The 27115-nt window shown below is 40.1% G+C and overlaps 1 protein-coding gene and 1 non-coding gene across 2 annotated transcripts in view; both read right to left on the reverse strand.

Moving 5' to 3' along the window:
* Positions 1–22517, reverse strand: part of LOC143138713 (complement factor B-like) — a 38086-nt gene extending 15569 nt beyond the window's left edge. The window contains exons 1-9 of the mRNA XM_076299131.1: positions 22454–22517; positions 19831–20046; positions 18597–18782; positions 16978–17151; positions 14513–14590; positions 13906–14045; positions 6657–6735; positions 3228–3663; positions 2816–2955 (exon numbers count right to left, since the gene is read on the reverse strand). Coding sequence (XP_076155246.1) covers positions 2816–2955; positions 3228–3663; positions 6657–6735; positions 13906–14045; positions 14513–14590; positions 16978–17151; positions 18597–18782; positions 19831–20046; positions 22454–22517 — 1513 coding nt within the window. The remainder of the gene's footprint in view (positions 1–2815; positions 2956–3227; positions 3664–6656; positions 6736–13905; positions 14046–14512; positions 14591–16977; positions 17152–18596; positions 18783–19830; positions 20047–22453) is intronic.
* Positions 22518–24465: 1948 nt separating this feature from the next.
* trnas-cga (transfer RNA serine (anticodon CGA)) lies at positions 24466–24547 on the reverse strand. Its single transcript has one exon. It is a non-coding gene; the product is annotated as a tRNA-Ser (tRNA).
* Positions 24548–27115: the final 2568 nt, after the last annotated feature.

Here is a 27115-nt window from a genome sequence, read left to right on the forward strand (position 1 = left end):
ATTATCATTTATTAAGTTAGAAAAATGTACAAAATAATACTTAAAAAAATGATCTCACTTGGCCCTACTCACTTGGGGCAGCAGGACCTACTGGGGGGCAGCAGGACCTACTGGGGGGCAGCCGTGGCCTACTGTTTAGCGCTTCGGACTTGTAACTGGAGGGTTGCCGGTTCGAACCCCGACCAGTAGGCACGACTAAAGTGCCCTTGAGCAAGCCACCTAACCCCTCACTGCTCCCTGAGCGCCGCTGTTGTTGCAGGCAGCTCACTGTGCCAGGATTAGTGTGTGCTTCACCTCACTGTGTGTTTACTGTGTGCTGAGTGTGTCTCACTAATTCACGGATTGGGATAAATGCAGAGACCAAATTTCCCTCACGGGATCAAAATAGTATATATACTTAAAGATATGGCTAAACTCAACTTCAGTAGTGACTGCGGTTAAAGTCTTGCCAAAGATTCCAAAGGCACACTGCTTGATACAATTTAAAAAGCCTTTAATATACTGGGCTAACGCGTTGCGACTACTGTCTTCTTCAGAGCCTAAACACTGACTAATTCCCAAGTCCCTATAACAAAGAGAAGGTGCAGGCAATTAAGTAGGACTAAGTGGCAGGTGCATAGACTCCACCTATCAGTCAATTACTGGTGCACCATATCACACATAAAAATATCATACATACATCAAGTTAGAAACAATTATACTACTTATGAGGACTACAATAATTATTTCATACGGGCTACAAAAAACGGTTCACCTTGAAATATTCAGTTAAGCTTAGAAGAGAATGGACAAATAAGCATTACATATAGGACGAACTGTCTCCCTCTTGTGGCCATTTTGTACACATTTCTTATTCTACCCAAATATTTAAAAAAAAATAGTTAACAATGTAAACATTGAGTTACCTATATTAAGTGCTCTGAAGAAGACATACAATCTTACAGTTACAATTAGCAAATATTAGAATGTCTTTATAGAAAGGGGGTATAGTCCAAGTCTTCATTAAGTCCTGGGTTTATGAGGGCTTTTAGTGTATAGATCCAGTAGGTCTCCCTCTGTAATAATTTTTTAAGTTTGTCTCCTCCCCTTTTGGATAGCTCAATTGTTTCTATTCCCATTGCCCTTAGTGACTCTGGGTTGCATCCATGGTGTTGCTTGTAATGCTTCGCCATTGGGTAATCCTCATTTCCTGTACGAATAGCATATTTGTGCTCTGCTACCCTTTGTTGTAATTTTCTTTTTGTCCTTCCGATGTAGAAATGTCCACATGGGCAATAAAGGTAGTACACCACATAAGTGGTATTGCAGTTGATGTATCCTTTGATATACTGGGTTTTCTGAGCATGCACATCTGTAAATTTCTTAGTTTGCTGCATAGTCGTGCAGTGGTTACATCTCCCACATTTAAAGAACCCTTGCGGTCTCCGATCGAGCCATGTGTCCTTTTTGTCCCCGGGGAGATAGCTCTGGACAAGTTTATCTCCGATGGTCGGTGCTCTTTTGAAGCTTATGACTGGTGCATTGGGGAATATTTATTTTAGTGTAGGATCACATTCAATCATTTTCCAGTTATTGTTTATGATTTTCTTTAGTTCATTTGCTCTGGTATTGTACTGTGTCACAAGGTACACTTGTTGTTCTCCGGGTGTTTTTTGTTTGTGTTGTAGGAGGTCTTGTCTTTTCAGAGATTTTGTTTTGTTATATGCTTCATTTATGATTTTACATTTGTACCCTCTGTTTTTGAATCGTAACTTCATTTCCTCTGCCTTTATCTCAAAATCTGACTCCTGATCACATATTCTTTTCAGCCGTTGGAACTGCCCATACGGTATATTTTTCTTAAGTGATGGAGGATGAAAGCTGTCTGCCCGGAGCAATGTGTTACGGTCAGTTGGTTTTCGGAAGACTGTGGTGTTAATGCGTCCTTCCTTGTCCTTCTGTATAGTGAGATCTAAGAAGTCAATTTGAGTCAGGTCATATTGCATACACAATTTTAGGTTTTTATTGGTGTTGTTGAGGTATCTATGAAATGAAGTTAGTTCTTGTTCAGTACCAGAGAAAAGGAACACTAGGTCATCAATATAGCGTCCGTAAAAAGTGATCATGTTCCTGTAAGGGTTGTTGCATGAATAAACAAAGTGTTCTTCCCATAGGCCCATGAATAAATTGGCTAGGCTTGGTGCATAACATGCTCCCATTGCTGTTCCTTTTATTTGTTGGTACAAGTCATTTTGAAATAGAAAGACATTGTTTTCAAGTGTCCATTTAGTTAATGTGAGCAGAAACTCTGTGGGTGGTGTACTAGAAGCTGGGCGTGTGTTCAAATAATAGGACAGAGCATTGAGGCCTTCTTCATGGTCTATGTTCGTATATAAAGCCTCCACATCCATTGTGACAAGGTAGCAATGTCCAATGTTCTTCAGAAGGGCCAACTTGTTAAGTACGTGTGTTGTATCCTGGATAAATGATGATAGATTGGAAACATAAGGTTGAATGAAGTGGTCTATGAATTTTGATATGGGTTCTGTCAGAGATCCATTGCCAGATATTATGGGTCTCCCTGGAGGATTATGCAGGTCTTTGTGCACTTTTGGTAGCATATAGAAGCAGGGTAGTACAGGATTAGGACAAAATAGATAATCATGCTCCGCTTTGCTTATCCAGGCATTATCCATAGCACCTCTCAAAATTTGTTTCAAGTCATTTTTCATTTGTTCCATAGGGTTAGTCTTCAAACTTTTATAGAATGCAGTATTGTCAAGTTGGCGGTGGGCTTCTTGCAAATATTTCGTTTTTTGCCACACTACTACAGAACCTCCTTTATCAGCACGCTTGATGACTATGTTTTCATTCTTTGTCAAAGAATCTAGTGCTATTCTTTCCTTCTTTGTTAGGTTGTGTTTGATCGAGTCCTCTTTGTTACTAAACAGTCTTTCAATATCCACATCAGTTTTTCTACAGAAAGTTGCGAGAACAGGGTTGTTGCTAAGAGGACAGAAATATGACTTGGGGCAGAAAGCAGTTTTACAGTCACTGGTATTGGCAACAGTTGAAGTGCCTGGGTTCTGATTATACCAAAGTCTCAAGTGTAAGCTGCGATAAAATCTAAAGAGGTCTACTTTGGTATTGAAGCAGTTGGCATAGTTGGTAGGTGCAAATGTTAAGCCTTTTGACAATACTGCAACACAGTCATCAGTCAATGGGGTGTCAGAAATGTTGATTACTACCTGGGGTTCCTGTTGCTCCTGAGGTTCGATCTGGGAGTGTAACCTTGGTTTCCTTTTGCCCCTCCTTGTTTTCCTTTTCCTTTTTTGGGGGGTGCTTGTGGTTCTGTTGTATAATCCAAAAAAGACTGGCTTGTACCCACGGCTCCATAAGTTTGATTATCTTCGTCCACTTTACTGGTGAAGTTAAATGACACTGTTCTCTGTCTTCTTTGTTTCAGTCTGGGGTTCCAGGTGTAGACCATTCCATCTTCATAGTCCTTTTCATCTCTTTTATATTTCTTTAATTTTAGCTCTTTTAGCTTTTTTGTCAATGCCTCCATATCTTTGGAGAGCTTCTCTTCTAGTGATGTTTTCAAGTGATTTTCTTGGGAGGATGCAATCTTGGACTTGATCTCCTCGATTTCGGCCTGTAGTTGTTCTTTTTGTTTCTTAGCTTCTTCAATGATCAACAGTATGAGATCCGATGAACATTTATTTAGTATAGCTTCCCATTTTTGTCTGAAATCATCATTACCGAATCCTGTTGAAGGGAATTTTTTAATCCTTAATCCTCTAGGATTTCGTCCTTCTCTCCAATAGTCAGAGAGGGTGATTGCATGTAGATGTAGCTTTGTGTCTTTTTCCAAAAGTTTCTGTAGGTCCCAAAACATTTTGTTGAGGTCCTTTTCTTGATGCGTTTGGTTGGCACCACTGAACAAAGAGTCCTGGACTATTATATTTCTTCCTTCTTCTGTGGAGTATGAGAATAACTCCGGTGTTTTTCTGTCAGGCATTATATTTTGTATAGAGGTTCTCAATAATGTTGTGAAAACACTCAGTAGAGTGGAGCTACTCCTTCTTAGAACACCCTTGTTGTGTCCACATAAGGCTCAGATACTCAATAACCAACTCTTCCCTTAGGAGTGCTGGTCGTCAAGGAGTGCTACTTCACTTTTTCTGCCAAGTAGGTGCACTTCGGCTCAAGGAAAAAGTCACTTAAAGATATGGCTAAACTCAACTTCAGTAGTGACTGCGGTTAAAGTCTTGCCAAAGATTCCAAAGGCACACTGTTTCAATGTCTTTCTATTTCAAAATGACTTGTACCAACAAATAAAAGGAACAGCAATTGGAGCATGTTATGCACCAAGCCTAGCCAATTTATTCATGGGCCTATGGGAAGAACACTTTGTTTATTCATGCAACAACCCTTACAGGAACATGATCACTTTTTACGGACGCTATATTGATGACCTAGTGTTCCTTTTCTCTGGTACTGAACAAGAACTAACTTCATTTCATAGATACCTCAACAACACCAATAAAAACCTAAAATTGTGTATGCAATATGACCTGACTCAAATTGACTTCTTAGATCTCACTATACAGAAGGACAAGGAAGGACGCATTAACACCACAGTCTTCCGAAAACCAACTGACCGTAACACATTGCTCCGGGCAGACAGCTTTCATCCTCCATCACTTAAGAAAAATATACCGTATGGGCAGTTCCAACGGCTGAAAAGAATATGTGATCAGGAGTCAGATTTTGAGATAAAGGCAGAGGAAATGAAGTTACGATTCAAAAACAGAGGGTACAAATGTAAAATCATAAATGAAGCATATAACAAAACAAAATCTCTGAAAAGACAAGACCTCCTACAACACAAACAAAAAACACCCGGAGAACAACAAGTGTACCTTGTGACACAGTACAATACCAGAGCAAATGAACTAAAGAAAATCATAAACAATAACTGGAAAATGATTGAATGTGATCCTACACTAAAATAAATATTCCCCAATGCACCAGTCATAAGCTTCAAAAGAGCACCGACCATCGGAGATAAACTTGTCCAGAGCTATCTCCCCGGGGACAAAAAGGACACATGGCTCGATCGGAGACCGCAAGGGTTCTTTAAATGTGGGAGATGTAACCACTGCACGACTATGCAGCAAACTAAGAAATTTACAGATGTGCATGCTCAGAAAACCCAGTATATCAAAGGATACATCAACTGCAATACCACTTATGTGGTGTACTACCTTTATTGCCCATGTGGACATTTCTACATCGGAAGGACAAAAAGAAAATTACAACAAAGGGTAGCAGAGCACAAATATGCTATTCGTACAGGAAATGAGGATTACCCAATGGCGAAGCATTACAAGCAACACCATGGATGCAACCCAGAGTCACTAAGGGCAATGGGAATAGAAACAATTGAGCTATCCAAAAGGGGAGGAGACAAACTTAAAAAATTATTACAGAGGGAGACCTACTGGATCTATACACTAAAAGCCCTCATAAACCCAGGACTTAATGAAGACTTGGACTATACCCCCTTTCTATAAAGACATTCTAATATTTGCTAATTGTAACTGTAAGATTGTATGTCTTCTTCAGAGCACTTAATATAGGTAACTCAATGTTTACATTGTTAACTATTTTTTTTTTAAATATTTGGGTAGAATAAGAAATGTGTACAAAATGGCCACAAGAGGGAGACAGTTCGTCCTATATGTAATGCTACTTTGTCCATTCTCTTCTAAGCTTAACTGAATATTTCAAGGTGAACCGTTTTTTGTAGCCCGTATGAAATAATTATTGTAGTCCTCATAAGTAGTATAATTGTTTCTAACTTGATGTGGGACTTGGGAATTAGTCAGTGTTTAGGCTCTGAAGAAGACAGTAGTCGCAACGCGTTAGCCCAGTATATTAAAGGCTTTTTAAATTGTATCAAGCAGTGTGCCTTTGGAATCTTTGGCAAGACTTTAACCGCAGTCACTACTGAAGTTGAGTTTAGCCATATCTTTAAGTTACTTTTTCCTTAAGCCGAAGTGCACCTACTTGGCAGAAAAAGTGAAGTAGCACTCCTTGACGACCAGCACTCCTAAGGGAAGAGTTGGTTATTGAGTATCTGAGTATATATACTTACTACATACTTGAACAAAACATTTTAGATCCAAAGTCTAAATTTTCAAATCCATTTGATTGGCTGTTCGGTGCAGGGGAGCTAGAAGTTCGGAGATGTGTTACATTTTGTTGGAATTTACAGTTATTGTAATAGTGAGGCAGGACTAGCGGTTTTAAAATGGACATATCTGTAAATGGATTTTAAAGGGGGTTTCAAATATATCTGCAGAGGACCCTGGACCAAGCATACCACCGACAACAGACACAGGCACGTCAATGTAACCTGCATTGTGTTGAACCTGCGCGATTCAGCCCTGCACACGCCCGGACACGAACCCGCGAACAACAGCACCTCGGATCGGGAGGCGAGCATGCTGACAGTTGAGCTAAAAGCCCAGGCTACTAGCTAACATGCCAGCTGCACTCTTGAGGCCTCGAGGAGTGAGGTTTACCAACGTTCCACAAGCACAGCGAAGCTAGCTGGCATTCGTTACACCAACAACTATAGGAGATCTGAGTCCGACGCTGTCGCTCACTCATGGGAACCCTGCTAACAGTGGTAATGTGAGGCTTCAGCCTGCCGACCTTGGCTGCGAGAGTCTCGCTCAGCCAAACCTGAAGCAATACCCAAAGAGACAATTGCATAAAAATTACTCTTTCTGGTCATTTGTATGCACTTGGTACAAGGAAAGGGGTTAGCTGGAATATTCTATTGAAGCAGATGCTGCGTTTTGTTTTCCATGTAGATAATTTGGAGGCAGTGATTTGGCTTTTACAGCTGTGGGCTTTACCAATTGGAAACATGCTACAGACAAAGTGAAAGGATTTAGCAGACAACATCTAACCTGTGTGCCTGAGTGGAAAGAGAGAGAGTTGTGGTGTTCAATAGGGAGTGAAATTTCAACTCTGGTCAATTCAGAACAGCTCTCACAAAACTGGCAGTATACTGAATATTACTAACTAAAGTATCAGTGCTCTCATGGGAGCTCTACTAATTTGGTGTAGGGATAGGGCCTATAGACCCTTTCAAGAGAGTTCCATTATCAGCATCATAGTTAATAATAATAATAATAATAATAATAATAATAATAATAAGCTTTATTTGTATAGCACCTTTCATACACAGTAGCCAGTAGTCAGTAGCCAGTCTAAGACCATTGACTATTTTTACTAGAGCTGTTTCCATGCTGTGATTTGATCTAAAACCTGATTGAAATTTTTCAAGGATACTGTTTTCGTTGAGGAAGGTATTTAACTGATTACAAACGACTTTTTCAAGTACTTTGCTCAGCAACGGTAGATTTGATATAGGCCTGTAGTTGCTCAGATTGGTATGGTCAAGATTCGACTTTTTAAGTAAAGGTTTCACAACAGCGGTTTTAAAAGCAGTTGGAAATATACCTGTTTCTAATGAGGTATTTATTACCTTGAGAATAAAGGGAGCTAAGCTATCATATACATTTTTGAGGAATCTAGTAGGGATTGAATCCAAAACACATGTTGAGGAGCCGGTTTGAGTTATAATTTTACCAAGCTCAGATTGAGTAATAGTGCTAAAGAACCTTAATTTTGGGGGGCTGTATTTGGGTGTACTATCAAACATATTACTTGTGTTACCAATAGCCTCCCTTATAGAAATTACTTTGTTTTTGAAGAAGTCTACAAATTCTTCGCATCTTACAGAGGATGCCTGACTGAGTGTATCAAAAGGTGTTTGATGCAATAGCCTATGGGTCATTCCACGTCAATTCAACCAGGGCCCACGCACTTAGGTCTCAAAAAATTCTGAAAAAATTACCAGGTGTACCTATGTTACCCAGGAGACACACTGTAAAATTACTCTTATGTAAGATCAATACTTTCCAAGATACAGCCAGTTTTACAGGGGGAGGGGGGTGTCGATTTTGTTCGGGCTCAAAACACCAATTTGACTTGTCTTATGCAAATCTTTCTTTTTCACTTTCCACCCTGAACATGGGCAAAATGCACCATTGACATCAATACCAATACCCCGGTCTTTCAGTGTCCCGGGAATCCTTGACGGAAATTTGGACATGCGAAAAAGCATGACGGTCATAATAATGTTTGAATGACTAAATAAAAACCTAAGGACATTTACCCCACAGAGGAGTTGCTGCTTACATTGACATCAACGTGATGATTTTGCTACATACTATTCCTATTTATGTACCACCATGCAAAATCTGAGCCTCCTACATGGTTTAGTTCTTGCGCTGTGGGCTTGTGAACTTTGACAAAAAAAAGAGGCTGGACAAAATCGACACCCCCCTCCCCTACACTTTCAATTTCGTGCAGTTTTGACCATGTCAGCCAGAGATATTGTGATGAAAACACCTAATTTTTTGCTTTTTAATTTTTAACTAGGTGGCGCTATACATGAAATAAGTGGTAATGGGATGGGTTGACATGCCCCCTTAAGACCAACATACAAAAAAAGGTGGACCTCCTAGGCCAGGGGTGGGCAAACTGCGGCCCGCGGCCCGCCAAGCACTTTCATCCAGCCCGCCGAGCATTTCATTTAGTTATCAGGCTGCTCGCTATTTTTTTCCTGCGATAGAGATGACGTTGGTTAGCTTTACTGCAAACTGCTTTTCACTCTCCTTAGATAACGTTTACAATGTCAATGTCAAAACATCATGTTAGGGACCATTCGTTATTTATAAACGGGGTCACCGGAGGGATTTTGAGTGCTTCAATCAAAAGTTGCATGACCCTCCCCTGCCTGCAAGAAAATTTTCAACGACCCTCCAGCAGTCTTTTCAAAAAAGACATGACCCTCCCCGGCCAAATGTCGATATCTTCCGCCCACGCTATAGAGCGCTATGAAAATACATCAACATAACTCACCCTCTGCTTTCTGATCTTACATCACACTTCACCAAGATGGTGGCCATTTCAGTAGATTTACTCACTAACATTGTTGTGGAAACACAATAAGCATGGAAACTAAATGCACACTTCCTGCAACTGCATTAGCCTACTTGAAATAATTTACTCCTCTAAGGGCTAGTCCACACGTACGAAACCGATCTTTTTTTCCTCCGTCTTCCCTGAAACCGCATCAAGAATATTTGCGTCCAAACGGATCCATCTCAACACGACTCAACACGTTACTTCATACCCCAGGCCTATAGGTGGCACTGTTTCTTTACAGAAATTAACCAAAATTTGCACTTTACAAACAGACAGAATAGGCTAGATAGATAGATAGATAGGCTACGACCAAATGGCTAGTGCAAGGAAACCAGAATTGTTTGTGTGGACTGATGGTGAACTGTCAACTGTAGTCAACTGTAAAACTAATAAACTTTATTTTACGGTTTGTGAAGGGTGCAGTCCCGTCCTTTATTTGGCTAATGCAGGTAGGCCTACTAATCACCTTTACTTTCTTTGGTTGTAGCAGAGCCCGTCTACGGAGAGCCTTGCCACTCCGTATTAAGTCCCATTGTACCGAATTTTGGTTGCAGTTCCACTAGATTTCCACTGGGGGCGATCGCCATGAGTGCAGAATGAATGGGAGTAAATGGAGCTAGACGGCTAAATTTGCCTCTTTCACCTGATTGTCGTTGACAAATCTCAGATTTGATTGTAGTTTGTATAACTTCAACATGGGTTATAGGTCAAAAGTTGAATGAACGAGTACTTATGTCCTTTTGATTTCTTACAGGTTGGGTCGTTGTTGCCCATAACACGCTAGCATTGTGCTAATGAATGACGTCATTGACACGTTTGAAAGGCTTTTTAGAACAATTAAGTGACTTTAAAAAATATAATACTCAACCAAGTGTATTTTCTTTGCCTCCCCTTTCGAAAACAATATTCAAATTACTTGGAAAAAAATTATATCCAGAGAAAAGTGGATTTTGAGGGGTACAGCTCCATAGACCTCCATGCATTCTGCACTCGTGGACGAGCGCCCTCATGTGGAACCACAGAAGGAACTGCAACCAGTTCAGAAACCGGAAGTTTTCCGAGAGTGGCAGTTCTCCCCTTATTAGACATTCTCTGGTTGTAGGATAGTCCGTGATTCACATTAGATTCACCGCAATTAGGCTACTAAACACAAGGCTTACCCAAGTTCTAGGCTATTCTGTCGCCACATTTATACTATTGCTATAAAACCCTCGTTAGTAACAGTCAATACTTTTGTCTGCATCAAATCGCGCATTCGCATTCAGTGTGCTACCATCGGCTTGACGTGAGTTCTAAGCGTGTTTGTATGCTTATATCTGATTTCACTCGACTGTGAATGCATGTATATATGTTGTAAGACATGTAAAATAAATGAATGACACTGGCACTACGCACAAATTAATGTAGCCTAAACTTACACCGCACTTTCCTAATAACTTAAGTTCTCTCGAGTCACTGACAGTAGCTAGAATGCATAAAAAAACACCGGGAAAAACAGTGTTCAGTCCACCAAGTCATAAGCTATCGGCGCTGCGCAGCACCAGTTGTGATATTTATCTTACGGAGTGTAATCGTAGGTAATGTCATGTATGAAAACTAGTATTGTTAGGCAATAGCCTACTATAAGTGCAAGTCCAGGGCAGCTGAGGTGTGGCAATGACATCATCGCAGGATGTGCGGTTTCGCTGTCTAAACGAATTCAAACGGGCTACGGTTTCAGATTTCTCCACTCTGGGACCAGGTTTCAGAAAGGTGCGGTTTCGGGCAGTGCGTTTACAGGATTCGTTTGGACGCTCGGCCAAAACGAAGCAAAACCTCTGCGTTTAACCTAAAAAGCGTCTCCGTGTGGACGGGCCCTAAGTATTCACATGAAATAAAACAATAAAACATTGAGACCATTAAACAAAGCACACTGGGTAATAACAAATTCAACACATGAACTTGTTGCTATGGACTCGTCTCTAGGCTTCCTCAGTCATTGTAAAGCTGCCGAAGCTGAACATTATCCAAAACTCAATTTCTCAGACTAGCGTCAATTTGGGAGCTTGCTACACTCCTTCCCCTGACCCCTTCTCAAATGACTTGAAAAGGCCGTTTGCACAACTTCACAAATAATCACAGGGACCGAAAAATACCTAACATACCAACTTTTTCTGGGTTTAGGCATATCATTTTAACTTTTCCCCGCTGTCTTGCCGTTTTAATATTTTCCCGTAGAATATCCCATATTACTGTAATACTCTCATAACATTAGTCCTGCATTCTGGCCTGTCTCTGTGTTGTCCTGTTGTTACCCCTTGCCCTTCCAGAGAAACGGATGTATTCAAATAATCGTTTTGCTTGCTTGAATGCGAACTCAGAGTGATGTTAACCTACAGTAGGCCTATTTAAGTTAACGACGTGGTTGTCGTGAGCACGATTCATTGGCGCTTGCAGTGTTCGGCCGTAGGCTATGTCTACGTGCGCACCTGCCAGACTAAGAGCCAAAGAAATCCCCCTGTATATTCACCCCAAGTTGGCCTACCATAACTTACCAACTCTAGCCTACACTGTAGTAGACCATAAACTGGCTATTTATATGACCAATGTATTTGTATTCTGTATTCTGCTTTATGAAGCAGAATTACGCACTGCTACTTGGAACGTAACACATTTTTGTTGGCAGGAGAGAGAATGACAGCGATTAACAAATTGCACTTGTTGCTGGTTACCAATAAATAGGTCCTAGGCTACTATATATTTTTTTGCAAACAACAAAAACAGAAAGGATGGAGACAGCAAAGCTAGAGATGGGCAGGAACAAGGTCAATTGGTAGAAAATGCTTGTCAAAACGTTAGGAGCTGGATGTGTGGATGAATGAAGCACAAGTATGCGTTATAAGCATGCACACTGTTTAAAGTTAGGCTAGGCTACACGGTAAACTACAAGTAAACCAAAGTTAGCTTTTTTATGGCTGGATAAAGTTGACCAAATGGATATAGGCTGTTAGGCGTGAATAAAGTAGGCTACTTTGTTGCGCCAACCCTTCCAACGTTAATGGGGACGGATGTTGACATTTTCCGTATTTTGCGTGAGAAACCCGTATATTCATTGTTCAATGTTGACAGAGCTATGGAACGAAAGAGAACGTTATATGGCGACAGAAATCAACAATCAAACAAGCCACTTTGATTTTTTGCTGTTTTCATTAATACAAAAGATGGGTGACCCCCCCTCCTAGACAAAAAAAAGTTAGGTGACCCTCCCCTCAACAAAGAATAAAAAGACATGACCCTCCCCTATTTTCCTCCGGTGACCCCATTTATAAATAACGAACGGTCCCTTAAATAGTTTTACATGATGTTATCTCTAAGTTAACTCTTAGTTATCTCCTTTGCAGCAGATCTAACGTGAACATTATGCAACCCATTTAATTGGGAACGCGTCTGCACTCACGAGAGGGAGAGAGAGCCGCAGGTTTCAGCTGGCTTGTGATTGTTGATAATTGATATCTCCTTCTTATAAGAAAGTTTTAAAAGGAAATTATGAAGGCAACAGTAGTTCCCACTACTGACCATTTAAAAACTGTGAGAGGGCCCAGCCGTAGGTACAGCACTAGCCATAGCGGAGCAGGCAGAAGATCATTGAGAAATAAACGTGAATTAAAGCGACTGTCTTAAAGCGACAGTGCACAATTTATACATTTGTTAAACAGCATAAAATTAGCAGTATTTTTAAAACAAATTAGCAGTATTTTAAAACAAATACTTTTCATACTAAATTATAGGCTATAAAAAATTTATTTTTTTACGCGTGTGTCGTGGGGGGGGGTTGTGCGGCCCGCCGGCCAATTTTCAAAACCCAATGTGGCCCTTGAGCCAAAAAGTTTGCCCACCCCTGTCCTAGGCCCTACGGTTCTCGAGATATTCACAGAAAACTGTCTCCGGCCACCTATAGGCCAGTTGGTGTATAGTAACATAAATTAATTTATTGTGTGGCCCCCCATAAACGGAATTCCACGAAACTTGGCGTGCATTCAGAGGGTGTCATAATGATCCTACACTTCCAATTTCATGCAGTTTTGACTATGTTAGGTCACAGATACCTGCGATTACAACACCTCATTTTAACTTTTTTGTGTTTAACTAGGTGGCGCTATACATGAAATGAGTGGTTATGGAATGGGTTGACATGGCCCCTTGAGATCAACATACAAAAAACCCTACAGTTCTCGAGATATTCGCAGAAAACTGTGTCTGCCCTACCCTCCAGTCCAGCAGGGGGAATACAGATCAAAACGAAAAACGATGGTTCCATGCTATCCATGTGGGGTTACATGCCCACCAAGTTTCGTGTACCCCGGTCTTTCAGTGTCCCGGGAATCCTTGACGGAAATTTGGACATGCGAAAAAGCGCGGCGGTCATAATAATGTTCGAATGACTAAATAAAAACCTAAGGACATTTACCCCACAGAGGAGTTGCTGCTTACATCTTGTGACATCTAGTTCGTCTTTAAGGTAGCTGTGCTTCATATGTGCTATAGACCAGGTTTGTCTCGGTCAGTGGCGCAATGCGTTTTAGGTAGTGTACGATGACGATTTTTAGATCAAGCGCCAGACCCTCCTTAGGTCGTTAATTGCCACACCCCTGAGCGCCTTGCTCAATAAAAGAGACGGGCATGGCATAAAACTCGTACGATAGCGTCGTGATGAGAATGCGTCGTGATGAGAATGCGCTGTGCGCCACATTTTTGACCATGAAATTAGGGCCCAATGTGTCCCGTCTGAGGAACTCCTGCAAACTATCTGAACAAAATGTCTTAAAATGAGCACAACTACTAAAAGCACTGTCATAACACATCATATTTTACCTTCTCAATGAGCTGCTTAATGACATCCCTCGATTGATTAAATATACTGATATCAATACTATCCGAAGCATCAAGGGCAATGTAGATGTGGAGATTCCCATCCTTATCCAGGTTTATTTTCTTCCCTTGTTGTTTATTCACTGAAAATATGGAACAGAGTTATATATATGTATATGTATTATCTCACGTACAAGACCCACCCTGTCAACAGGGTCTCTGAAAAAAAACAGAGCAAGAAACAAAAGATACCATTTTTTCATTCCTAAATAAATTCAACAAGTCCTCCTTCAGTTTCAATAATTACAAAATAAGTAAATACTCCACAACCGCAATATAACACAGTGATACTAGAACAGTATCTCTCTTCTTATGTGTATTGATTAGTGATTTAAATGTAATTTAAGACAGTCTTTTGGTTAACTGTCCTATAACAAAACTAGTTTACAGAATGGTATTTTCTAGACAACTAAGCAAACATCTGACATCACTGAAATTGGTGGCCTATATTAGGCTGACACACCCTTATGACCTATGATCCACCTGGTTATGGCTGCTATAATATATCTGATAATCCAATCTAAAAGAAAGGAAATAAACTGGAACTCACTGTCCTCGGTTAAGGTCGTTTGAATGGATTTGCTGAATACCTCGGCAATTTCTTCTGGTGTGTCATATGTATACTCATCTGAAACAAAACATGTTCATTAAAATCTCTCTGAAATAATAGTGTCTGAAACTGGACCACATATTCGTTTTAACACTCAAATTTCAATACCAGATTTAGTCTTTTAATTCCAAAGAATTACCAGTGCATACAAATGCAAAAAATGTAATGTAAAATATAATTTATAGCTGAAACAAATAATGCAAGCACATACATTCAGGTAAGAAGAGAGAGAGAAGTGAGAGTCTCGCTAAAATATTGTCCACAATGATAATTATATTTAATTGCCGCTTGTAAACAAATCCATGTGCTTTATCGTTACCATTTTTCACAGTTTGAAATAGCATAATGCACAATTTCTCCAGCAGAGGGGGCTATATAGCTAATCCTGCCAAGTTTCCCTTTAACACCATAGTTCCATCCAAGCTTATCATCACACTGAGAGACCTGAACATCAGTTCCTCCATGTGCAGTTGGATCCTTGACATCCTGACTGACAGGACACAGCAGGCTGGGTAACATCATCTCCACCACTCCAAAATTCAGCACTGGTGCTCTGCAGGGATGTGTGTTAAACCCCCAGATATATTCATTGTACACTCACGACTGTATGGCAACTCACACCTCAAACACCATCATTAAGTTTGCTGATGACACCACCATTATCAGCTGTATCACGAGTGATGATGAGTCTGCTCACAGAGCAGAGGTGGAAACCCTGACAACTGCAGGAAGAGGAACACACACCCATCTACATTAGGGTGCACAGCAGTGGATAGAGTCAGCTGCTTCAGATGCCTTGGAATTAATAATCAGTGAGGATCTGAGCTGGTCACATCATGTAGGTATGGTCACAAAGTCAGCAAGACAGCGGCTCTTCTTTTTTCGGTGGCTGCGAAAGTTTGGTATGGATGGTGAAATACTGACCAACTTCTATCGCTGTACCATTGAGAGTGGCCTGACATCACAGCATGGTATGGTAACAGCACCGCCCATGACCGCAAAGCTCTGCAAAGTTACCAACTATTCAGGACCTTTACAGCCAGCGCTGCAGGAGAAACACCAAACGGATCCGCGCTGACCCCTCCGTCTCTTCACCCTCCTACTATCTGGTAGAAGGTACAACAGTGTGGACCTGTACCAGCAGATACAGAGACAGTTTCTATCCACAAGCCACTAGGATGCTGAACTTTCATTCTCTTCCCTCATACCTAATCAACTTCAAACCTCAGGGTTTTATTTATTTATGTATTTATTAGGGCTGTCAAAATAACTGATTAATTTCGATTAATTCATTTGAGAAAAAATAACTGATTAAAACAATTAGTGCAGATTAATCGATTCCGTATGACCTTTGACCCCGAGCCGTTCTAGTCAGTAAAAATTAGACTGTAAAATGAAGGAGAGAGAAGAAAACGTGCTGCCTGGATCATTGATTGGAACATTTACTTTTAAAAAACGGCCTGATGGTGTTGATAAAAAATAAAGTGTTGAAAATAAAGTCCTCTGCAATGTCTGCAGCAAGGAATTTGCATATCACCGGAGTTCATCAACTCTATAGTCGCACATCAATGCAAAGAAATAAGTGTTGACATTGAGGGGAGTGTTAATTTATTTTCATTGTGTCCCCTAGGTTATATCTGTGGCCTGAAATGCCTTGTATGTGAAAAAAAAAAACTTCTTCCCGAAGCACTTTTGAATTTATTTCCTCAGCATATTAGGTCATATCATAGATTATTATGGCAATTATTTGAACATTGAAAATAACAATAAAAGAGTCTTTGAACTTTAATGTCACTAATGCTGATTATTCAATGATTCATTTGAATTTAAATATTTAAAATACTTTCACAGCAAAAATTATATATATGCGATTAATTTAGATTAATTAATCACAGAGTATGTAATTAATTAGATAATTTTTTTTAATCGATTGACAGCCCTATTATTTATTATTTATATATTTTTCTCTATCTCTCTTGCCACTTGCCCCAATCTCCCCACATACAAGTACCCCCCTTCCACCTACACACATCATCACAACATGAACCCCCTCTCACACACACACCATTACACCCCACATACACACACAAACACTCACACCACATTACACCTTACCCCCCAAACACACACACCATATAACCCCCCCCCCCCCTACACACCCCATTTTACCCCCCACCAATATATACCTTTTTAATAACTACTTTTAATTTATTGTTTAAAGTTAAGCTAGCTCTTGAGCACAATAATTTCATTACTTATAATTCCTTTTATGAGTACATGACAATAAACTTGAACTTGAACTACTTCACGTGTGTGTGTGTGTGGGGAGGGTGTATGTTGTGTGTTTGGGTGGGGTGGGGGGTAAAATGGGGTGTGTATGTAGAGACGGATGTTTTGTCCCTTACAGTAGCACTCTGGCTCCTGTCCAGTCCACTCGCCGCTCTCCTTGCACGTCCGCTCATTGGAGCCAATAAGCGTCAGCGCATCCTCACAGCGGTAGGTGACTTTGTCGCCGATGTAGAATTCGTTACCTGTCCGGCGAGTTCCTGCAGGAACTCCAGGATCTGGGCAGTGATCACCTATCCCACAGCAGAGAGAGTGAGGTAGAAACACAGAATTATAGAGCATAGTTCACGATTGCATGTGTAGGCTACAGTGTATGATTATGTGTGCATAGTGTATGATTAAGTATGAGAAAAACGTTTAAAGGTGCTCTAAGCGATGTTACGCGCTTTTTAAGTTAAAACATTTTTTGTCACACTCTTTGGATAGCCTAGGCTCCAAAAACGGCAATAAAAACATCCTGGTTCAGCCAGGACCATGAAATATAACAAACTTTTCCAGCCAATCACCGATGAGATGTGCGTTCAGGGGAGTTTCAGTTGCACAGGAGTTAGGGGGAGGGAGAGATGAGCTTGTAACAATCTGCTTGGGAGTTTTAGATTATTAACAAAATATCACGGAATTCATGGACTGAGTTACAACTAATGAAATTGTTTCTTTTAAATTAATTAATTCAGGAAGACACTGGGATTGCAATAGATCTTAATGTGACATGTATTTCCCAGACACATGATATCACAAATACACCAACACACAGTATTAATCAAAACATATCCAACTGGATCGTGCTGCCAGTTTAAATGTCTATGCGCGCAGGCCACACACCTTCGCCAGCGCGGAAACAGTGTCTCAAAGTCTCTCAAAACTCCACGGCAAAGTACACGACACAAATGAAAAAAACTCCACGGCAACAGTCTTAATAATCCAATGGAAAAGGGAAAACAAGTAATTAACCACGTTATTGCCCAAAAGGAAGGAAACAAATAGAAAAAAATAACTCCAGCGATAGAGAACAAAAAAAGGATCCTTCTCACCGGTATCGGATGTTTTTATCCACCACGAAGGAGGTTGGATTCTCTCCGAACAGACCCGGGTCGTTGGTAAGTAAGCGAAGTCCCATAAACCTTTTTCCTTGTAAGCTTATGTGTAACAGGTCTCTCGTAGGCTCCCTGCGTAAATGTTAAGCTTCTCCCTTAGCGCACTTCCTCGCTTTTTATTCTCTTCAAACTTAGCGCGTCATTCTCCTGACAAAACATTTCCAGTCAGCGGACGGGGTTTGACAGGTCACACTAGTCAGCTGATCTAGCCCAACAACATAAACAAAGTCACGTTGATCGGTAAAATGACAGAGACAGCAGTGCTCTACAGAGATCCACATAATGCATATGAATTGTCCTTTTATGCTAGTAAACATTTCACAATGACCATGCATACAAAAGAAAGGTAATCATAAACTTATGTGGTGATGCCACAAGCTAGCTCTCTGTTTTGTTTGAACATCAACAGAAGTGATGTTTGCTTAGAGCACCTTTAATTTCATGAACTCAAAACAAGTTGACGTATTGTCATGACTCTCTGAAGTAAACCATTTCATTTTCAATTGTAAAGTTATTTGATGGATATTTCAGAAAAGAAATATTATATTTGATTTGTTTATTTGTTTGTTTGTGCTTTAACTCACTGTTACGACTGCATATTGGTGTGCTACCACTCCACTTTCCATTGGCATTGCAAACACGAGTCTCAGACCCAGAGAGTTTGTAGTCTGAAAAGCATTCATACGTCGTAGTGTCATTCACATAGTATTTGTCCTGCAACGGTGAAACTGATCCATGCTGAAATCCAAGGGGGTGAGGACATCTGACAACTGTAGGGTCAGAAAGAAGAGAAGGACACTGATTGTTGTGGAAAGTGTCAGTAAACAGCAGAGAGGTGTTCTCTATTGCTATGTTAATTGGTTACAATTTACTTGACAGTATCGACATAAGAGTGACATGACACTGTCATGAACGTGTCATAAACAAGTCATAAACGTTTATGACATAACGCTTCTGTTATTAAGTGACATTCGTTTTTTGTCATAACAAATTAGGGTTAGGATTAGGGTTATAGATGGTGGGCCAGGAGCTGCTATCTACTTTAGTTTTGTAAACGGTCAATAGACAACAATAGAGGATTAGGATTCATGTGTCATGACATTGTCATGTCAATACTGTCAAGTAAAGTGTTACCTGTTAATTTCTACCTGTGATTCTACTGAACACATGCAATTTCCCCAATCAGCTTCTCTATCTGAAGATGTGTGCTGATCGGAATCAGTGTGTTTACTGAATGATTGGAACATATACTATATGGGGTGGGACCTTTACTTTCTGACTCTGCCCCTCTGGGTTTCCTATCTTTGATGAAAAAGCCACTGATTCAGGACACGTCAGTAACTTAAAGCAACACCAAAGAGTTTTTTGTACCTTAAAATAATGTTTCCAAAATTGTTTCCGTGGTTCATCAACTCGTAACAGGGTGAACGGCACTTCTGCATTCGCTTTGCGGCCCTCTATCGGCTGTAACCGCACTATGTAAGTTTGCCAGATCGGGTAGCAGGTTTGTAGTTTGATGGAATGAGACATAAGAAACTACAAATTTGACTTGCATGATGTCGCAATACATCGTACTTTCATAAAATCATGCAACATATTCTACCTTGTCTATGGACATCGTTATTTGCAAAGCCGTTGCTGGATAAACAAATAGCGTGCGTTCGACAGAGGAAAAGTTCTTTGGTGTTGCTTTAAAATTGACTACTTCCAACACACTGATTAAAATGACTGCTTCCAACAAACTGATTAAAATGACTGCTTCCAACAAACTGATTAAGCTAATGTGATTGAGAACTGTCATCTTAGCGAAGCCCTCACGTTTGCACTGCAGTCCAGGTCTGGTAGGTCTTGAGCGCTTTGGAAGAGGATCCCACTTCCTATTTCCCAGACAGCGTCGACTTCTGACGGGAGAATAGTACCCAGATGGACAGTTGTAGACCAGCACACTGCCAACCTTAACGCCTTTACTTAGAGTGTAGTGTCCACCTTCAATAGGCAGGTTGTCCTCTGAGCAATCGCTGTCTGCTGTTGCACCTATAGATTGGAGTTTAGAATGAAAAGTTTTGTAGTTAAACAGATGCTTAACTATAGAACATGTAGTTAAACAGAAATGCTTTTTTGTAAATATGGGTCCTTCCTCAGGGGTCCTTTCAGTTTGTGAAGGAAATTGTTAGTTTCCTAAAACTTTTATGGTACAAATATATTAATGTTCACCACCAGCCCACAATTCAATGGGGGAAACGATGAACTGAGATACAAATTAAATAAAAATTGATGTCATTAAAGTCCTTTTTCAGTCCAATCAAAATGTTACAAAATAACAATCGTTGTGCACCAAAATGATCACATGGCAACTATTATCTTACTAATTATACATTTTGGATTTACATGGATTTTTTCTCCTTTTTTGCCCAGGATTGAAATGATCCTTTCAAAAATAAGATGTTTGCGGCAAACAAAATTGATTTATGTGCCAGAAGCCTGTAGTGACATACACAGAAATCCAAACTGTTTCAGGAAGATGTAAAGGATATGATATGTTGTGTATGTATTGCTAAGACACCTAAACTGGTGCTTATTGCGCAATCATCAAAACTACCAATTCATTTAGCTTTGTTGTCGTGGACAATCTAAAACACAATTTTTGAAACACAGTTTCCTGGTGCATGATTACAAATGTAACGGATGCCAGCTAGCTTAGCTGTGCTTGTGGAACGTTGGTAAACCTCACTCCCCGACGCCTCAAGAGTGCTGCTGGCATGTGAGCCAGTAGCCTGGGCTATTGGCTCAATTGTTAGCGCACTCGCCTCCCGATCCGAGCGGGTTCGAGTCCGGGCGTGTGCAGGGCTGAATAGCGCAGGTTCAACACAACGCAGGTTACACAAACATATTGGATTATCTTATTTTGGAAGACACAGTTTCCTGGTGCATGATTACAAACATATTGGATTATTTTATTTTGGAAGACACTGCTATCTAAATGGAGAGTAAAAAGACCAAAAGAGTTCTGAGACAAAAATGCCATTTTGACCAGAGTTACAGTTTTTCTCGATCACTTTAATACTTGTGTCAACTTGACAACACATTTTCAAAACAATTAACACACAGGTCTATACAGACACACTCTGGCCAAATTCATTCCTCTGGCCAATTCATTCCTCCCAAGATGACAGTCAGTGACAGGCAAGATCTATAGTAAGCATCTAGACAAGACAAATTCCATTGAACTACAACTTGTCATTTTTCATTGAAATAGTCCTACAGCAAACACCCACAAAATGCCCATCAAAATGCCACACTAAATCACCAGTACTTCACTCTCTCTCTTCACATGTGTAAACACTCATTACTTTACTGAACACCATCCAATCATTGCCTTAGTATACTGTAGGCCTATGAATAGATATACTCTATATGTAGGTATGGACCCTTTCAATCTGCTTCCAGTTGAAATGTTCAGAACCAATGCAGATACTTTGAAAGGGAAATTACAGTAATCGGACTTTAGCTTACAGTAATATTCTACAAAAAGTTGACTTTATGTCAAACTTGACATGGTCTTTTTTCTCTTTTTGTTTCTCCCCAGGTTACCATTAGCTCAATACATTTGTCTATAGACCTATGAATACATACACAACCCCCCCACCCACCCACCCACACACACTGCTGGCTGTGAACCAAATTGCCCCTAGGGAACATTACAGTTTTTTTCAAAAGCTTAAATCTTTGCTTGTCACACAATTTTCTAAACATGTCTTCCAAACATCATAACCCCACACCAAATCTGCAAAACCATACACTAATTCTCAGTGTTTAACTCAGTTTTCAATTGACTAAAACACATTTTGCAAAACACCACACACAATTTCTACTTAACACACATGCCTTAGTATAGGCCTATGAGTAGACATACTGTACACTCTATGTAGGTATGGACCCTCTCAATCTGCTCCTAGAGGTTTTACGGTTGAAATTTGAGCAACAGTGTGTACATGATGTATCCAAAATGTCATATTATGACAAAAGTGTTTGTAATGTGAGGTGAATGTTTGCTTTAAAGATGTGTTTTTGACATTTTGAATGTTGTGTGTCATTTTGCTGGAGATTTGAGGTATTTTGCATTTTGTGTGAGCAATTGTGGGTTTTGTGTGTGGAGTTTTGAAAAATAGACACAGAGTTTTGAAAATGTGTGTAAACAATTGTAAAAAACTGTAAAGACTATCCTAGTCTATCCTACACATTTGCAAGAGATGACTTCAGCTGTGCTAAGACAGCATTTTGAAAAAAAAAGAAAAAGGTTTGCTATGTGGTACTAAGACGTTTGGTCTGTGTCCAAATGAAGAAAAAAATATGAGAGAATTCTAAGGACATAAACAATGATATATCAGACATAATGATACCATTCAGGTCTTTTTTTTAGTTTTCAACTGTCAAAACTTACCCAGCATAAGACAAGACACTCTGATCAGGGTAAACAGGTAAGTCCACAAACATATTTTTGCCATGATGACACAATCTCTGGACCAAGCAGCACAGGAGATTCTATGTTTCATGAACTGAGAGACTGTTATCACTATTGGCACCGTCACTATTTAACCAAGAGTTCAGCTGAGTTTGGGTGCATTTCCCGAAAGCGCCATTGTGCAACCGTTACGTTAAACTGTATCTTAAAGGACCAGTATGTAGGAAATAATGGAAAATAAACAGTAACCATTCCAAAGATGATCACCATATGCTGTCAGAGAGTAAGGAAACACGGATAAATTGAAGTAATGGCTGATTTGACAACATTACTCTAACCTGTAAAACCCCGTAAAACCAATGAAAAAAATGAGTTACGGGGCGGAATCTCTTGGAATTTTCATTTATGTTTTGAACGATTAATTCTAGAATAGCGTATTAATAATGGGCTAGCGCGTCCTCCTATTTGGGTTGCCAAATTAGCAAAGGCCAACAGCTATCAGTTGTAGTCATGAATGCCTACGAGAGGCAGGCAAATTTCCAAAATTAAAACAATAAACAAATTAAGTTGACATCGGTGGATCTTCCTGAGATGGTGACGTCTTCGTGAAACAAAGAATATCAAGTCTGACGCAGAGCTGGCCATATTTCTCCACAACGGGTAGCCTATGCTAAATTTCATCTGCATCACTAACTTCAGCTAAATATGTTACGTTGGTTAGAGAGGTATTTTTTGTTTTCACTGTTTCCGTAATGTGTAGCTGGGTCATGGTTGGAGAAACGTTAAAGCAGCTGCAGGTCAATTAACGTTAGCCAAGTCTGCATTACATCTGGCAACCCAGAAGAGGCTAGCGTCTGGTAGTCTTGAGAACGTTCACCAGTGTTTTGATTTTGGCCTACAGAACGTTCAGTAACAATCCTACAAATCGCTCCTTTAAAGTGAGAGCATTCAATTGATCACTTTTGTCTTATTTATTTAATAAGCTGCCTACATCAGTCGACAACTAATAACTTTCTCTTATAAACATGCAATGCACTGCAGCCACTAAAATACACGCAGCCATTAAAATATATCAAGGTTATCAATAATACCCATTCTTATCTTCTTTATGAATTCTGGAATTTGAAAACTTTATTATGTTTCCACTAGTATATTATATTTGGGACATATTTTATTTATATCTTATATGTCAAGTGACAGACGACAGTGTGCCTTTTCATAGTCTGGCTCAGCGCTAGATTATGAAAAAGTGCTAAAATGTTACATTGTAAAGGATTAAATTACAAAAAGAATCTGAGAGTTAATTATAACGCTGTAAGTGTTACATGACTCATTTGTGGTCCTTAGTTCCAAAGAAATACACGTCCATGCCGGATTAGCGATTGTATTTGCGTGCCCGTCTTTTAGGGACATTGGTAATGGGCTTCAATGGCCTCTTGGCTAAACAGACCTGCAGAGCAAATCCAAAATGTGCCTGAAGTAATCCCCAGGCTAAATGAGTATGCTATTTTGTTGAAAATGCAAATTGCGGTCTCATTCAAAACTACTCCAATTAATGTTGTTAACGTCCCCAATGCCAGTTTACACGTGTTGCATCTAAAAATAAACCCTAGGTTGTTGTTAGACCAAACTTTTTCTTCAATCCGTGTCGTCATGTGATTTTGTAAATGTAAATCAGGTTTAAAGGCCAAGTATACTTGCATATACAAGGAATTTGGTCTCTGCATTTATCCCATTCGTGAACACACAGAGCACACAATGAGGTGAAGCACACGCTAACCCGGAGCAGTGAGCTGCCTTGCTACAGCGGCGCTCGGGGAGCAGTGAGGGGTTAGGTGCCTTGCTCAAGAGGACTTCAGCCGTGGATGTGGGTATAGGAGAGCAGTGCTCAACCACTTCCCCCACCCACATTTTTCCTACTGGCAACTGGCAATCCTTCGGTTACAAGCCCAAACCCCTAACCAGTAGGCCACGGCTGCCCCCAAAGTTATCGCTGTGAGCAGGGTTCGAACCTGCTCGGGGAAACTCCATTGGATTTCGAGTCCAACGCCTTAACCTCTCGGCCATCACAGCTGCATCAGATGTGCTTTTATCCAACTCATCTTTTCATACAGTAAATGGACGAAAAGGCTGCTGCGATATCAGTTCCTATATTTCTCCCCCTTCCTGTAGGACAAATAACAAAGTGTAATACAACAAGGATAAATAACCACAAACAGACAAATACTCACAAATAAAAATATGATGTCAAGCAAAGTGTGCTAACTGATGGATGTGTCACATTATTTTTCCACTTACATATTCATACTGTATCTCTGGTAAAAAATAATAAATAAAAAACAACCTTGGGGGGGCGCTGTGGAGCAGCAGACTACAAAGCCTGTACCATGTACGGGTCCAAGTGCCCACGGGGACCCAGGTTCGAATCATGCGGTCATGTCCCGCCCATCCCACCCCATCTCTCTCTCTCCCACTCACTTTCTGTCTATCTTCACTGTCATGTCGGAATAAAAAGCCCCAAAAAAAAAAAAAAAAAAAAAAAAAAAAAAACCTTATAATACTGTTTAAGTTAAGGCTTCACAAATTTCAGTGTACTGTATGGAGACATTGTGCCTCAGTTAGAGAGGATAAATTCTACTACTGAGACTAAGAAAACCTGATTACAAAGACTTGCACATTTCCTCTGGCTAGTTCCTAGTAGTAGGCCTAGTTTATTGTCATGTATAAGGAATTATAAGTAATGAAATCATTCTGTTCAAGAGCCAGCTCATCTTTAAATCCACATACAGTTCTTAATTTCTGTTACCACATGATGGCCCTCTAGAGGGGTACTCTAGAGGGCCATCATGTGTGTCCAGTTGCTCAGAGGACAACCTGCCTATTGAAGGTGGGCACTACACTACACTCTAAGTAAAGGCGTTGAGGTTGGCAGTGTGCTGGTCTACCACTGTCCCGTCAGAAGTCAACGCTGTCTGGGAAATGGGAAGTGGGATCTTTTTACGTAAATAATAATTGAATAAAATAGCTTTTTAATTACTACTTTTAATTTACTCTTTATGGTATCAGAAATAAAGTAGGTATGAATTTCCTGAATGGCATACTAGTGTTTTCATAGCAACTACCCAGCTACATAATACACTACATGGTTTTGATGTACAGTGCATACATTTCTAAACAATACAAATGTAATATGCAAATTACATATCTAATATTTTAAAACAATAAATGTAATTATACATGTAAAAAACATAATGCAACCAGACTGTACATCCTTTCCTCTTAATCATTCCAAAGGAAGGCAAACCAGTTCATTACAAGATCATTACAAACCAGATCATTAATGGCATGAGGAAGGGTTGCATATACATGGGTACATAAGAATTATAGGGAATGTTTTTTTTTTTTCACATAATGAACTCATGGATTAAAATATTCAGTTTATATTAAAATTTTGCTCTGTTAAAGGTTGTATCAGCGATTTCAGGCCCGAAAAAGGCCCAAACATAAATGATCACATTCATCTAACTTTCCTAACTATCCGCTAGCTGCCTGCCCCATAAGCAGGCTCTGAGATCTGTACACAAAAACAATTGCTACCAACAAGGGTTGGCAACCCCACAAAAGCAAAATGCGAGATGCGCGTTTAGGAGAGTTTTAATTACACGGGAGGGAGGGGAAGGGAGTAGTGAGCTAGCTCTCTGTTTTGTTTGAACACCAACAGAAGTGACATATTCCCGCTATCGCTGATACAACCTTTAAGGCTTACCTAGCACAAGAGAAGACACTATAATCAAAGTCCACAATTTTTTTTCGCCATGTCGAATCAAGCTCAGAGGCCCGTTGGTCGTCCAGGCTTAATTGGTTGCACAAAGACCAAGCCAGGATGAGCAGACACGGATTCATCAAGCCAGGTGAAACCGATCCTGGATAAGTGCGCGCTCACGGCACCCTCAAATAGACCCCGCCTCCGATCACAGATTCACTGATTCACCATGGCAAGTAGAGGGTTGTGGCTAGATGGGATACAGCTAAGAACGGAAGTCACGTAACAAATAGTGAAATCTCCAGTGAAATCTCCATAGAAATAAACAGTATCAGGACAGGAAGTAACCTAACCCTTAGCTGTATCCCTTCTAGCCACCACCCAAGTGTGGAGTGGCTTCATGACTTCTTCTACGGTGTACAGTAGGTAGCGATAGCCAACAGCAACACTTCTGTTTAGGAGAATATTGCAACCACCACACACGAGTATGGTTACGGCGCTCCCGTGACGTTACATTGGCGCACGACAGGTCGGGAATGGCGAGTATGTAAACACATAATTAAAAAGAAAGGCAACACCGCCACAGTGATAAAGCAAAGCAATCTTCCCTGATGACAACAGTGGTCGGTTGGTGAGGGACCTGTATGTGTTAAATTAGTTAATATGCGTGCTTTAAATTTAGGTTAAATATGTCCTGCAGTGGCAGAGAAATTTAGATTTTTTTTTACGTGGCCCTAATAGTCCATCATTTTATATATAGCCTTATAGTATATGGGAAACTGTAAATTATCTAATGATTGCTACATCATCTAAAAATCATAATTTATCCAAAATGATTTAAATGAATGATCACAAACGTTTATATAATGACAGTGGGT

Source organism: Alosa pseudoharengus, unplaced genomic scaffold (genome assembly GCF_046254945.1).
Source record: "Alosa pseudoharengus isolate Yale_2024_CS ecotype anadromous, Long Island Sound unplaced genomic scaffold, YU_APseudo_1.1 YU_APseudo_1.1_scf_21, whole genome shotgun sequence".
Taxonomy (NCBI): domain Eukaryota; kingdom Metazoa; phylum Chordata; class Actinopteri; order Clupeiformes; family Clupeidae; genus Alosa; species Alosa pseudoharengus.